This window comes from Heterodontus francisci, chromosome 30 (assembly GCF_036365525.1).
Source record: "Heterodontus francisci isolate sHetFra1 chromosome 30, sHetFra1.hap1, whole genome shotgun sequence".
NCBI classification, from domain to species: domain Eukaryota; kingdom Metazoa; phylum Chordata; class Chondrichthyes; order Heterodontiformes; family Heterodontidae; genus Heterodontus; species Heterodontus francisci.
The window spans coordinates 45495902-45511626 of record NC_090400.1 but is presented as its reverse complement, the minus strand read 5'-3'; the positions used below and the strand labels follow the sequence as shown (position 1 = coordinate 45511626).

General features: G+C 42.6%; 1 protein-coding gene across 4 annotated transcripts in view; it reads left to right on the top strand.

Moving 5' to 3' along the window:
- The window catches only part of nek8 (NIMA-related kinase 8), a 59065-nt gene that overhangs the window by 24277 nt on the left and 19063 nt on the right, over positions 1 to 15725 (top strand). For all 4 annotated transcript variants that reach the window (XR_010968767.1, XR_010968766.1, XM_068010476.1 and 1 more), the window contains 2 exons: positions 7120 to 7270; positions 8195 to 8358. Coding sequence is in view for 2 of the 4 variants with exons in the window: in XM_068010476.1 (XP_067866577.1) it covers positions 7120 to 7270; positions 8195 to 8358 (315 nt within the window). In the remaining 2 variants the exon portion in view is untranslated. The remainder of the gene's footprint in view (positions 1 to 7119; positions 7271 to 8194; positions 8359 to 15725) is intronic.

Sequence of the window (15725 nt, the reverse complement as noted above, 5' to 3'; positions counted from 1 at the left end):
TGACAAAAATCTCATCTCTCCCTGGATTTTTTGTCAATTACCTTGAAACGGTGTCCTCTGGTTACTGACCTTCTACTTTTTGGGAACAATTATTTAAAAACTCACAAGAGGCTGGAGGGAAGTGTTTTTTTTCCCCCTATTGTGAAGTTTAGGTGCCATTTAGCTTGGTGTCAGTGAGCTCAGAATACAATTCGTGTTGCCACAAAAAATGAATTATTACAGACTTTTCATTCACTTATTTTCTTTCAGGCCTACCCTGGTGTTTCAGTTAATAAAATGCACTTCCCACTATGGAACTGTGCCTACATGTCAGGGAGATCCTAGCCCCTCTCAGGACATTTAGGGGTGCTACTTTTGACTTCAGCACCCCGTGACTAAGGGGGAAAAATATCTGCTCGGGTTCCCACTGCAGTTTGCCTCCTAGTGGAAAGTGTGTGTATGTGATTATCAGGGGAAGATGCTCCCCAAGATCAAATTTCACCATTTAAGACTAGACTTGAAAAATTAGCACTTGTGTGAGATATTGAAGGGTAGCTAATGCTGGTGGAACTGTGCTACACATCATGATTAAGTACTTTCAGGAGAGGAAAGGAGAAAGTTGGAAAGAATTAGGATTATAAATGGTAACTGTCCACTTTTGACAAGACAGTTAGTGTTTTGGGGGAATGGCTCATACGTCCACATTAGGGGATGAAAGTCAGTGCAGAGCAGGTCCCTCTCCTCTCGGTGAAACTCCAGGGTTCTTCAATTTCGATGCTGCTCTGGGAACATTGACAGAGTTTTGCTGTTGCTGTAAGCTAAAATGGCTGAACGTGATTGCATGGTACACATGGAAATATTCCAGCCCACACTATGCAGCTGTGATTAATTGCCGTACAGCAGTGGTAAAAAAAAGTGGAACACTGATAGGAGTCTCAACGTGGCACTGATTCACTAGAGAGGGAGAACCCCAGCTAGCGACACTTTACCTCTTACCAAAGTCTCTCCGTCTGGCTATACTTGCTATCACCTGCCCTGCCCAAACCAGCTCGGTGACGGTGATATCCATATCATAAAATCACATCCTGTCTCTCCGTCAACTCCCCTGGCACCTTATCCTGTTTTGAGCACCTAATCCTGTTACACTCCACTCCTCATATATTCTTTAAAATCCTAATTTCCACCACCCTTGTAAGCCCCATCCCAAGTTTCTCCATGAGATATGTTGGCAGGTTTGATAGGTTGATTCCTGACTATAACACAGTGGTACAGGTTGACAACCATTGACAAGAACATTTCCTGTCTCATTTGATGGTTATATTAATCTTCTGGTCACGTTTTTCAAAGTAAGAAAATTCAGTGAGTGTTCTTGCTTTTTTCTTGAAAAGAATGTTTTAAGTTAGTCTGGTTTGAAGTGAGGTTTTGATTTTATTGCTTCCTTTCAGTTTGAGGCCTGCATAAATTATACCCTTTTCTGCGACCTAAAGCTGCAATCCAGATTCAGTATGGGAATTAACTGTCTTCTGTTCCATGAAACTGCCCTGTTTTTATACTGCAGGTAGTCTCATGACAGAAGGGCTACTTGGACAACATTCCTCCCTCAACCAACATCACAGAAAAACAATTTAACTGGTTACTCATCTCATTGTGGCCTGTGGGATCTTACTGTGCTTAAAATGGTCACTACATTGCTTGTATAATGCCACTCACTGCGCTTCAGAATAATTAATTGTGTGGCACCACTTTGAGGCATTTGAGGACATACTGAGGGGCACTATAAATGCAATGCAGTCTTCTAATTGCTGACTAAATCTAGAATCTGAAATTGCACGTATGTGAAATTAATTGTTTATCCTTTTCTTTTACAATAGTGTCTCATGTTGACTCAGAAAAGTACAGAGAATATTATTAAATTATATGCCTGAAATTCAGTAATTTAAACATATGCCCAAAAGAGAGAAAAAGCAAAGGAGATAAATATGGCCGAAAATGACTACTTTGTAATATTCATCGGTTTAAGGAAACAGTATGCACATTACTTTCAGGATTTTTATACTGATGAGATCTGTAATTCTGTTTTCACTCTGTAGTGCTCATATTTCCCTTAAACTTTATGCTCTTCACACTCTTGTAGCAGAATGTCCAATTCATTTTTCTGCCATTGTGCACTTCTGATGTCACCAATCCTCTTTTCATTGCCAACTGTCATGCCTATTATGTAGCTTTTTTCCAGAAGAAAATTAACCTGCATATGTTACATAAAAAAACAGATGGCCAGGGTGAATAACAGACCTATACAAAATCCCTTTGTGGTTAACTGGCTAGACCACATATGAATGTGCGATCTTCAACAAACTCAAAACCGCAATCAAGTCTCTCACCTTGTCCAACCATCCATTATTTTATTTGTATTTGCATTGTTTTGATTCAAAAGAAAGACTTGCTGTCCAATCCCATTCTATTCATATAACAGTAGTTGATATAACAAGACAGCTTAAGGCTTTTGTTTGAAGTTGTAAAGTGAATTATCAGAAAATGTTCGAAGTAATGGGGGCTAAATTGGATAGCCCCTGAAAACGGACACACAGATTGCAATGCACAATTAACCCAAGCCCCATTGATTGCAATGTAGGTAGCTCGCCAACTTTGTGTTGCCTTCTCATCTGAATGATCAGTTCTGGATGCATCAGCGGGGCTGAGTTAAAGTTGACCTGTACTGCTTCAAGCTGTTCAGCACCTCTTAAAGGGGAAGTATACTGTGACTGGAGCAGATGCTCAGAGTCATGATTGAAGAGGACTTGTCCTGGAAAATGGTGAGGAATGGCACAACATGGGAGGGACCAGGCTCCAAGGTTTTCTGATACTGCTCTGTGGAGGTCTTGGTAGAGGAGGTGGAAGGAAGAGAGGTGTCCTGTATCCGCAAGGGCCCAGGAGACTCTCCTGACAAATGGTCAAAAGCAACAGATAGCCGAGGAGGTCAATGCCAAGAGTTGAGCCCCAGCGGCATGTAGTGCTGCAAGAATTTCAATTACTTCACACGGGTGATGAAGGTGAGTGAATGCACCTTCAAATGGCATATCCTACCAACTGCACCGGTAGCCTCAGCCACTGCTCAAATCCCTACACCCCATCACTCACATACCAACAATTTATCAATCAGGCTTCATAGCTAACATACATATGCTTCACCGTACTCTCATAAATTTAGCACTGCTGCAAGCCTCACACCCCCATCTCACAGGGTGCACACACTGACATAACAGTCACATCAGCCAGACACTCACTGACACGCTTCCCTCTCTCTTGCAGGACAATATGGTGCACAACTGGCGACAGCAGGAGCTAACCGGAGGGGAACAGGTGCACCTGCTATCCTAACCCCCCCCCACCCGTAGCAGACAGTGCTAGCCATTATTGGAACAGCTGAGGCTGTGACCATGGCCAGCAGTGCTCTGAAACCATCAAAGATGACAGGATCCTTGTACCTAGTCCTCCTGACATCCCCCTTCCCCCTCATCACATGCATGCACTTCTTACTTCCCACCCCGCCCGCACCACAACCTTACCCTTGTGCCTTTTTCCTTTCAGATACCTAGAGAGGTGCAACCGACCCTGGCAATGCAAGAACATCAAGATGAGAGTGATGCTGAATTCACAGCACTGCCACTTGATTTTACACTTGCAGCCACCAGCTCAGATACTCCACATCTCTTAGAGGATAGATTAGAGGTGGGATCTGCACGTGGTGAGACAACGGGCACGAATGGGCTTCAGTGAGGGCAGGGGGCAAGGCTAATGCAGGTACCAGCTGCCAGAGATCATATACAGGTTCTGTGCCAGAGGACTCAGATGAGGACTTCGATGGGGCAGCCTACAGTAGAATGATGATGGGTATGCATAACAAAATTCTTGATGCATTGGGGAGATGGCTAGAAAATGGAATGATATAAGTACATGAAGGGAAAAAATTGCAGGGCTGCATGGTAATTGGTGGAGGGGACTAGCTGGATTGCTCTTGCAGAGAGCTGGCATGAGCTTGACGGGCTAAATTACCTCTTTTTGTGCTGTAGCTGTTCTATGATTCTGTGAAAGCCTGTGTTCAATGTTAAGGAGCATGGAGGAGTCCAGCATTAACTTAGCACATGGCTTGGAGCCCATCCTTTCCAGCATGGAAGTGGTGGCAACTCCATTCGCTCACTTGTGGATCCAACAGTGATGCGGCATCTGATGGCCGTTGTCGCAACTTTCATTGCAGCACAAGCAGCAGCCAACCAACGTCTGAGTGCTGCAGTGGAAACTCAGACTGCTGTTGTGCAAGGTCAGCTTGCTGCTGTGCAAATACAGACTGCTGCCTTCATGACTGTGGATTACAGCATGCAAAGTGACTTGCGGGGTGTCACAACAGTCTGTCCTCCAACCGATTGCTAGGATTGCTGAGACCTTACCCTGGAGCAGTGGCAGTGGCTCCAGGGAGCACAAACCTGCTGTCCCCTCTCAGCAAGGTGGCATTTGCCCTCCCACCCCTGCCCTTTCCCAGTGCCCTTGCTGTTGCCAGCCAGTCAACCTAGACCAGTGCCACCCATGCCAAGATGGTGCAGACTGCAGCCTGACCTCCAAGGTTCAGAGCCTGCTGAAGGCCATCTGCAATCTCCTCCACTAAAAGTCAGCAGCCTTCCACCAGCCATGCTGCAGACACTGGGGTATTGCTGCATAGGAGCAGTAGGACAGGCAAAGGCACACAGAAGTTAGGCACAACGGGAATCCACAGGTGTGTTTAGTTGACTTTTGTACGCAATATGGCATGATTTCATCTATGAATTTGATTTGGGATGTTTGTTTTGTGGTGGTTTTTATTTTTGCATTCTGGCCAAGTGATTGTCAGTGAGGGAAGGAAAGGTGTGGGACTAAAATAAAAGCAAAGTACTGTGGATGCTGGAAATCTGAAATAAAAACAGAAAGTGCTGGAAATACACAGCAGGTCTCGGCAGAGTGACCTCGACTCAACATTGAGTTCAACAACTTCAGACCATGACTGCCATTTTGATTTCTTTTTACCATGTGCCAGTCTTTAAATTTGTTTCTTATGTTTTTGCTTTCACCAGAGCTGTTCATTATTCTGCCATTAACACTCTCTCTGGAAAAATGCTTTGTCTTTTACTGCAGCTATTACTACTCCCTTTGCCTTTTTTTCCATGACATCTTTAACATCCTGCCCTATGCCCTATCACAGAACTTCCCTTTTGTGCTTCTTCCTCCTTCTCCCCCCCCCCCCCCCCCCGCCACCCCTTCACTTGCTCAAAGCCTATTTATTATTTTTCTAACCGTTGCCAGTTCTGATGAAAGGTCACAGACCTGAAACGTTAACTGTTTCTCTCTCCACAAATGCTGGCAGACCTGCTGAGTGTTTCCAGCACTTTCTGTTTTTATTTATGCTGTGGGACTGTTGGTCAGTGGGGAACTTGGATTGCTGCTAATAGTATTGCACTGGGATAAGTTTTTCACAGATAACCTGGATGGAAAGGAGCTGTCTTGGTTGCCTCCTCCATTCCTGTTGCTCCTCATTCTCATACTCTTCCCTTTCCTCATGCTCCTGCTCCTCAACTGTTTGCCATATAGCTGGAGGCAAAGCCTGTCCCTTCATGATGGTCAGGTTGTGTAGCATGCAGCAGGGCACCACAAGTCTTGACGTCCCCTCTGGTGAGTACTGCAGGGCTCCTCCAGAGCGGTTCAGGCAGCAGAAACGTTTCAGTGTGCCAGTGGTCCATTCTATTACATTTTGTGTGGCTTTTATTGTATGCAAGCTGTGCATGAGTTTCACACCGGAGTCATCAGCCATGTCCCCAGTGGATTGACTGTGTTGCCCCAGTGAGCCACCCTTTGGTTTGTCATGGTGGCTCATATGCACCTGGCACAGCAGACTCTGCAGAATGAAAGCATCATCACTGCTGTCAGGATACTGGGTATTGATCTGCATGAGTGACTACATATGGTCACACGCCAGCTGGACTCTGAGAGAGTAGCTTCCCCTTTGGTTCTGGTATAGAGCAGAGTTGACATGCAGCACCCGCAAAGTGATGTGCATGCAGTCAGTGGCACCCTGCACCATGGGGAAGCCTGCAATCCTAGTGAAGCCACATGTTCACTCCGCCTGCTTGTCTCTGTCAAGAGTGAATCAAAGATAGTTAGCTCACTTTGAATTGAAAGCATTAGTAACCTCCCTTAGACAACAGTGGAGGGCAAACTGTGAGCTGTTGTAAATATCTCAAGCTCCAGCCTGGAAGGAGACAGTCAGTTGAAAATTTATCATCATGGTCACCTTCAGAGCTACTGGCAATGCTGTCCCTGCCCTGAGGTTGCAGTTGTGGCTGCAGCAGGTGGCAAATTTCAGTGAGGGTGTCCTTAGTGAAATACAAACATCAATCACACACAATCTTCCTCACTGAGGTTCAGATAGGAGAAGAGCTCCCTGAACACACAGATATGGCCTCCTGTTGGGAACCCTTCTCCCCTGCAGCATTCTCCCACCCCCCCCCCCCCCCCCCCATACCCTCTTCCAGCAGCTTGTCCTGTGTTCTGAGTCACCTCTGTTCATTCTCCAAGTCATGCTGAATTCCGATGGAACGTCTGTGAATGCACCTATGTCTGGGAGCAACTGGTTTATGCACAAGCCTTGAAGTTCACCACACACCATTCCTTGTAGACTTTTGCAACTTGAAACAACTATACAAAACGCTGAAAACTTCTGGAATTGTAGCCAGAAGAAATCAACAGCACTAACCTTTAAGTAGTTAATGATCCCTTTAAATAGTGCTGGTTGGCACTGTGCGGATTCCTGCTGCTGAACACATGTTTAACCGTGCAAGGTTAAGAGAGGGCGTTGGGTTGAATGTTAAGCTCCTAAATGGCATCGCTAAGGTTAAAGATTAACATAATAATCTGCCTGCTTCGCATACTTCTGGCAGACATTCACTGTGCACATGCTAATCCTGTAACAATATGGCATTTGGCGCGATTTGCCCCACAAGTGTGTCCGTGCACATCTTGAAGCTCTAAGGGAAATCATAATACCCATAAAACGGTGCTCACAAATCCAATTTCTTGCCCATAGGCTCTTGATTTTGTTTTCTGTTTCCAATAAAGGTCGGCTAGGCTTGGAAACTCAGGAGTCTCACAATTCTCCTCAGCAAGTGAATGTTCCTTCAGAACATGAGGCCCAGAAAGTTTTGTGTGGAATTGACTGTTCAATGATTCTCACAACACGGAATCACATTTTGGCCTGTGGGAGTAACAGGTAACGGAGTCTTTAGAACAACACAAATATTCAACAATGTCACCCAAGAAAATTACATTGCAATTGACTATATTTTGAGTAAACACGCTTTGAAAAACTTTATGGTGTGTTAGTACATGATACTACTTCTGAGGAGCATCTGGCACCTGCTGTCCACCTCTAGCGAGAGTTCATAGCCACAAGTTATCAGTTGTTTGATGACAAATGAGTGACAATTCTCTTTGATAGGGGCATATAAACAGAATCTCTTTGGCGTTGAGATAACAAGGTGATATGCCTGGCAATGGAAATTGGAACCAAGTCTGGCTTCTATGAGAGACCCAGTAATCCTATACCTGAATCAGCCAGGTTCTCAGTACTGCAGATCACTATTAATGATTGGCTAGCCATCATGTCTCGCTAGTGGACTTTCGAGGAATGGAAATCATCAGGACTAGGATTAATCCCCCGGGGCTTTAGATAACCATCAAGCCAGTGTCACAATGGTTAACATGAACCTACTTGGACGAGCAGTGCAACACTCTTGTGCATACATGGGTACCCCTTTTTCCAACCCTTGCCTAACCTAAGAGTTGGGTATTTGTACCAGGAGACAATGTATGAATGTATACTTCATATTGAGCAATCAGAAGGCCGACAGATCATTATAGATTATTCAGTAGCTTGATTTGGAAACTCTTAAACACCATAATCAGGTTCCATGTCAGACACCTGGCAGGTCAAATAAAACGGTATCCCTCACTATCAACTTTGGTTCTTCACAATTTGCTAACATGTCAATTGGTGAAACTCCCTAGTGTAGGCATGCCATTCCTCAAGCCAGCCTCAAGGATGTGTATCAATGATAGATGCTAAAATACACTTTTTGTATTGGATTTAATTTTATTACTGTAGTTTAACTAAAAATAAACTTTTGCTTCCCAGATTTAACAAGCTCGGTTTGGATAACATAACTGCAGCTGAGGATCCTCATCCTTCCAGTCAAGTTGAAGAAGTTCATATTTTCACTCCTGTGCAATCATACCCCCTGAATGAAGGAAATATTGTGCATGTGGATGTTGGCACAGCTCACTCTGCAGCAATCACAGGTATGAGGCACTATTTCAAAAACAATTGCCTCCTTTGGCTCCAGAGACTTGAGATCAGAAATCGAGACTGACACTCCAAAGTAGTACTGAGAGAGTGCTGCGCTGTCTGAGGTGCCATCTTTTGGTTGAGACATTTAAGATCCCATGGCACTATTTTGAAGAAGAGCAAGGGAGTTATCCCCAGTGTCCTGGCCAATATTTATCCCTCAATGAACATCACAGAAACAGTATCTGGTGATTATCACATTGCTGTTTGTGAGATCTTGCTGTGCACAAATTGGCTGCTATATTTCCAACATTATTTATTTTTATTTTTATTTATTTAGAGATACAGCACTGAAACAGGCCCTTCGGCCCACCGAGTCTGTGCCGACCATCAACCACCCAATTATACTAATCCTACATTAATCCCATATTCCTATCACATCCCCATCTGTCCCTATATTTCCCTACCACTTACCTATACTAGGGGAAATTTATAATGGCCAATTTACCTATCAACCTGCAAGTCTTTGGCATGTGGGAGGAAACCGGAGCACCCGGAGAAAACCCACGCAGACACAGGGAGAACTTGCAAACTCCGCACAGGCAGTACCCAGTATTGAACCCGGGTCCCTGGAGCTGTGAGGCTGCGGTGCTAACTACTGCGCCACTGTGCCGTCCCTTATAACAGTGACTACACTTCAAAAATACTTCGTTGTCTGTAAAGCACTTTGGGAAGTCCTGAGGTTGTGAAAGCTATTAAATAAATGCATTTTCTTTTGTGGCTTGGTGGGTGAAGAGCATGCAGAGCAGAAGCAGTCAAGTTTGGGCCCTGGTCGGTATTGAGTTACCATGACCCAGATTTCACAGTCAGTGGCGAAGCAACAGTACTTACCACTGACCTTGAAGAAAGCTGCCCACAAAGATATAACGATCTCTGTGGCCTAGTTTCCCTGTCCCGATGTCAGTTTGAATCTGGCGCTAAGTTAAGGGCTAGTTAATAATCTTGTTGTAAAAGAACCTTTAGGGATGAGTGACCATAGTATTTTACATTATGTTTGAAAGTGAGGTAGTTCAATCTGAAGCCAGGGTGTTAAATTTGAACAAAGGAAATTATGAAGGTATGAGGGGCAAATTGGCTGAGGTGGATTGGGAAAATACATTAAAAGGTTTGACAGTACATAGGCAATGGATAGTCTTTAAAGAAATATTACACAGTATACAGCAACTATACATTCCTTCAAGGCACAAAAACCCCAGAAGTAAAGGTAGTCAACCATGGATAAGAAAGGAAGTTAAGGATGGTATAAGATTAAAAGAAAAGGCCTACAAAGTTGCCAGAAATAATAGTAAACCTGAGGATTGGAAGGATTGTAGAATACGTCAAGGGAGGATGAAGAAACTGATAAAGAAAGGGAGGATAGAATATGAATGTAAGCTAGCAAAAATTATAAAAACGGACTGTAAAAGCTACTATAGGTATGTAAAAAGGAAACGTTTGGCTAAGACAAACATGGGTCCATTACAGGCAGAGTCAGGAGAATTTATAATGGGTAATAGAGAAATGGCAGAGAAGGTAAATGATTACTTTGTGTCTGTCTTCACTGAGGAAGATACAAGAAATCTCCCAGAATTAGAGATCCAAGGGATTAGGGGGAATGAGGAATTGAAGAAAATTAGTATTGGTAAGAAGGTTGTATTGGAGAAATTTATGGGGCTGAAGGTTGATAAGTCCCCAGGACCTGATATTCTACATCCCAGAGTGTTGAAAGAGGTAGCTATGGAGATAGTGGATGCATTGATGATCATCATTCAAAGTTCTATAGATTCTGGAGTGGTTCCTGCAGATTGGAAGGTCGCAAATGTCACCCCACTATTTAAGAATGGAGGGAGAGAGAAACAGGGAATTACAGACCCGTTAGCCTTACATCAGTCATTGGGAAAATGCTAGAATCTATTCTAAAGGATGTGATAAATAGACACTTGGATAATAATGATCTGATTGGGCATAGTCAACATGGATTTATGAATGGGAAATCATGTTTGACGAACCTTTTGGAGTTTTTTGAGGATGTTACTAATGGAATTGATAAAGGAGAGTCGGTGGACGTGGTATACATGGATTTTCAAAAGGCCTTTGATAAAGTCCCCCCACAGGAAGTTGGTTAGCAAAATTAAAGCACACGGGATAGGAGGTAATATACTGGCATGGATTACGGATTGTTTAACAGGCAGAAAGCAGAGAGTGGGAATAAACGGGTCATTCTCCCGTTGGCAGGCTGTGATTGGTGGGGTACCACAGGGAGCAGTGCTTGGGCCCCAGCTGTTCACAATATATATCAATGATTTGGATGTGGGGACCAAATGTATTATTTCCAAGTTTGCGGATGACACAAAACTAAGTGGGAATGTGTGTTGTGAGGAAGATGCCAAGCGGTTTCAAGGGGATTTGGAAAGACTTAGTGATGGGCAAGAACGTAGCATATGGAATATAATGTGGAAAAATGTGAGGTTATCCATTTTGGTAGGAGGAATCGATGTGCAGAGTATTTCTTAAATGGGTAAGAGATTAGAAAGTGTAGATGTACAAAGTAACCTGGGTGTCCTTGTCAATAAGTCACTGAAAGCTAACATGCAGCAAGCAATAAGAAGGCTAATGGTATGTTGGCCTTTATCGCAAGAGTATTTGAATACAGGATTAGTGAAGTCTTACTTAATTTGTATAGAACCTTGGTTAGACTGCACCTGGAGTACTGTGTGCCGTTTTGGTCCCCTTACCTCAGGAAGGATATTGTTGCCATAGAGGGAGTGCAATGAAGGTTCACCAGACGTGTTCCCAGGATGGCAGGCTTGTCCTATGAAGAGCGATTGGGGAAACTGGGCCTGTATTCTCTAGAGTTTTGAAGAATGAGAGATGATCTCATTGAAACCTACAAAATACTCAAAGGGATAGACAGGGTAGATGCAGCTAAGATGTTTCCCCTGGTTGGGGAGTCTAGAACCAGGGGACACAATTTCAAAATAAGGGGGAAGCCACTTAAGACAGAGATGAGGAGAAATTCCTTTACTCAGAGGGTTGTGAATCTTTGGAATTCTGTATCCCAGAGGGCTGTAGAAGGTCCTTGAGTATGTTTAAAGCAAAGATTGACAGATTTCTAAATACCAATGACATAAGGGGATATGAGGATAGTGTGGGAAAAAGGCATTGAAGTGGATGATCAGCTGTGATCGTATTGAATGGTGGAGCAGGTTCGATGGGCTGAATGGCCTACTCCTGCTCCGATGTTCCTATCTCCAGATACCCAGCAACAGTGATGTCATCAAGCAGGGTAAGCAGCCAATCACATTGAAATGTTCTCACAGACAGCAGACCAGGAAGTAAAATGCACTGAATTTTTCACTTTTAAATTAAAATCTTAGTGAAATAGATGGGTCATACACATGGGATTAAGGTAGCTGCTGAAATATCATCAACTTTTTTTAAAGACGTTATTCAGACATTTGAATGTTTTTATCATAATGGAGAGATTTGACATTCCACACATATAAATGTAGTTTTTCAGGGCATTAAGGCTGTTCAGCAGTAATTATGAACATCGTATACTATTAAAAAGCAAGTTACATCTCATTCAGCACGTTGTAACTTTTTCAAGAGCTTTTACACCAAGACTAATAGCATGTCAGGGAAAGTTCTTTGTCATTTTCCGATGTTACTGAAGGGTGTCTAGTGCCCATGTAGCTGTACCCCAGCAGGAATCAATGCCTTTGAGAGATGTTAGGAAAGCACAGAGAAAATCTTCCACCCTTCATAAACTTCAACTCATCCAAAACTCGCCTGTCTCTATCCTATCCTATCCTATACTTCATCTTTGTCTTCACTAACTTATAGTTTCTCCTGGTCCACCAATGCCTCCAATTTAAAATGCTCAGCCTTGTGTTTAATTTCCCTCAAGGTCTCATGCCTCCATATCTCAGTAACCTCCTCCAACCCTACAACTACTCACCTCACCCCCGAACTCTCTGTTCTGCTGACTGTGGCCTCTTGTGTATTCCCCCTCCCTTTGCTCCGCTCTGGTAGCTGTAACTTCAGCTGTCTGGGCCATACACTCTGCAATTCACTCCTTAAATTTCTCTGCCTTTCCTCCTTTCAGAACCTTCTTAAAACCCGTCTAGATGCCTAAACTTTGGTAATGCTACCTAATACTGCATTGTTTGGCTTGGCATCTGTATTTTTGATTATAGTGCAGTGATTTGGGGTGTTTTGCCATGTTAAAGGCTCAATATTTATGCAAGTTGTTGTTGTAATTCTGTAATGTTGTGGTTTCTGGTGTTACAGGCATTATAACTGTTGGGATTTTACGAATGTATAACAAGGCCCATTAATATTCCCCCTGTGTGTTAGATGATGCAGCCTCACCCAATCACCTAAGCAAAAGTAATGCCAAATTCGGGGGGTGGGTAAAAACTTGGGGAACTTCCTCTCTGATTCCTTAATATAATAAAACAAGCTACAGGGAACAATACTTATCCATAATCCATCACTAGATATAGTTAATAAGTATATCCTGCTTTCTATTTTCCACCGCCCCCCCCCCCACCCCCCGCCCTGCCACCCCACCACTGCCATGGCGCAATATCTTAAGGAACAGAGGACTGTACAGAACTGATAAAGACCATTTCCAGTTTCAAAATTCAGAAATTTCATGCCGTGCTTTATCTGCAATGCCCTTCACAAGCCCTGTCTACAAAAAAATATATTCCATCACTTGCTAGAAATTGATAACATCCTCTGCTTTAACCATTCCACTGAGGTAGCTTATTTTATACATTAGCTACTCTATGTGATAAAGCTAGGCACCTTCCCTGAAACAAGAATACAAAATTGTAATTAAATCACTGATTCATATTGTGCAATGTGTGATATGGAGAAGTTAAATAAAATAGAACAAAAATGTTTATTGATGGTTCGGAACTGAAAACAGGATGATAAAGCTGCACCGTGATGATATGCATTAACAGTTATACACGATCGAGTGCTCTGATTTAAAACAGTTTTAAAAATAAGGCAGTGCAAATAATCTGAAATAACAGTTCAGATAATTGCTTTGCACTACAGAAGTCAAGTTTTAAATCCCAGTAGTATTACACGCTTGAAACTACCAACCACAGTGTGTGCTATACTGCTGTTCTCAGGGCCTCCTCTTCTGTAGCAAAAATCAATAACATGCAATTTTGGCACTTCATTAAGTGCTTCTCCTATTAGCTGAACCATGTAATAATACTGTCTGTTAGTTCTCCTATTAAAAACAGAGGAGTATTAACCTCGCAGGACATTAGTTAGGGACTGCAATTGGTTTTGATGCCCTTGTGCTCGGGTGTGTGAAATCAGCTTGGGCTTCTATTCCTTTGTGCTATTCAGTGCTGCTTATTGGAAAGTATATGCTTGTGGACTTTGGATGGTGATTAAATAAAGCTTTATAAGGAGAAATAGCCCACTGACATTCACTACCTTGATTAAAGAATGGTTATTTAGTGAGGTATTGCAGGGCTCCTTGTAGATGGTAGATAGAAAGTTGCCAAAGGGGAGGTGATGTTGGGGGCAAGAACATGGCTGTGCTATGGAAGAGTAAATTTGGGGAATTGGAGAAAAATGAACAAAATATACTAAGACGACTAATATAAAGATTCTGATTTGAAATTGGCTTTTACAACAATGTAATTTCACAGAGTAGCTTTACATTCTTCTCATGACAGTAACTCTTGTTGATTGTCGCTGCCTGTAACTTGCTTATGGTTGCGAAGAACTCAAAGTTTTATGTATTGCCAGTCAACTGTAGAGTTAAACATCACTTACTGAGCCACAACATGCATTTAGGGAAAAATCTAATGCAAAAGCAAAATGCTGCAATTGCTGGAATCTGAAATAAAAACAGAAAATGCTGGAAATAACTCAGCAGGTCAGGCGGCATTTATGGAGAGAGAAACAGAGTTAACGTTTTAGGTCGATGATCCTTCATCAGTTCCGATGGCCTGAAACGTTAACTCTGTTTCTCCACAGATGTTGCCTGACCTGATGAGTTATTTCCAGCATTTTCTGTTTTTATTGGGGAAAAATCTAGTTTGCCTTTTAGCCCACCTCACTCTCCAAGTCTTTCTAAGCACTATGAGTCAATTTCATGAGAAATCTCTTGTTGAAGCTTTCAATGGCCATATCCTATTGTAGTGCCTCCTACATTTAATGAAAATATTCAATTACTCATCAGGATTTTGCCTGAAATACATTATATAAACACTTTGCTTAATTGCTCACTCCTGTCCATCACACCTCCGATTTCACACATTGTCTCATGCCAAATTCTGTTTTCACACTTAAAAATATATATAAATGCTGGTATTTGCAATGCACAAAAAAAATCTCTTTGTAAACACAAATAGCAGAGCTGCAATGTCTGTAGGACCTTAATTGATTGTGGGACTATCAAAGCCAGTGTTCTGATCTCCAGCAGTTAACCTTTGAATGAGTACGGCTCCGTGTTTACTTAACATCAACTAAATTTTGTAGCCTTAAAATGCAGGCACAGCTGTACTTTAGCAGCGGAATGATGTGTTGCATTTTACACAGTATAACATTCCTCTGATTTACCATTACCAGTGATACAGGAGATTCACTAGTTTGCATAGATGTCACACTTTATAACAGACACGCAACAGTCATAATAAAGAGAAAGCCAGTGACTTTGGAGCTTAAAGACAAAATACTGTAAATGCTGGAAATCTGAAATATAAACCAAAAATGCTGCAATACTCAGCAGGTCAGGCAGCATCTGTGACTTTAGTATACAGTGGCCTAGTGGCTATGATACTGCACTAGTAACCCAGAGATCATGAGTTAAAGTTCCACCATGGCAAATTGTGCGGAACTGAATTAATGTTGTGGGCGGGCATCAGTAAAATGAGCATGAAAACATCTGTATTGTAAAAACGCAACTAGTTTCCTAATGTCCTTCAGGAAGAGACTTGCCCGCATAACCAAGGGTGGGCAATAAATACTGCTTCATTAGTGCCACCCACAACCCAAGAACAAAGGAAAATGCTGCCTGTCAGCTTCTCACCTACCCACAAACAGATGAGTACTATCCATTAACAAAATTCCTTGATCAAACAATAATTAAATTCTCATTCAGCTCCACTTCTGTCTGCTTAGCAATTGGGCTTTGTTGCTATAAGCACTTTAAAAAAATTTTTTGGCAGCAATGTGACCTGTACCTGATCTAGATATTGATTCAAGAATGCAGAATAATTAAAAAAGCAAGATTTCGATTTATTTAGCGCCTTTCACGACTTCAGGGTGTTCCAAAGGGCTTTCCAGCCCAGGAAGTACTTTT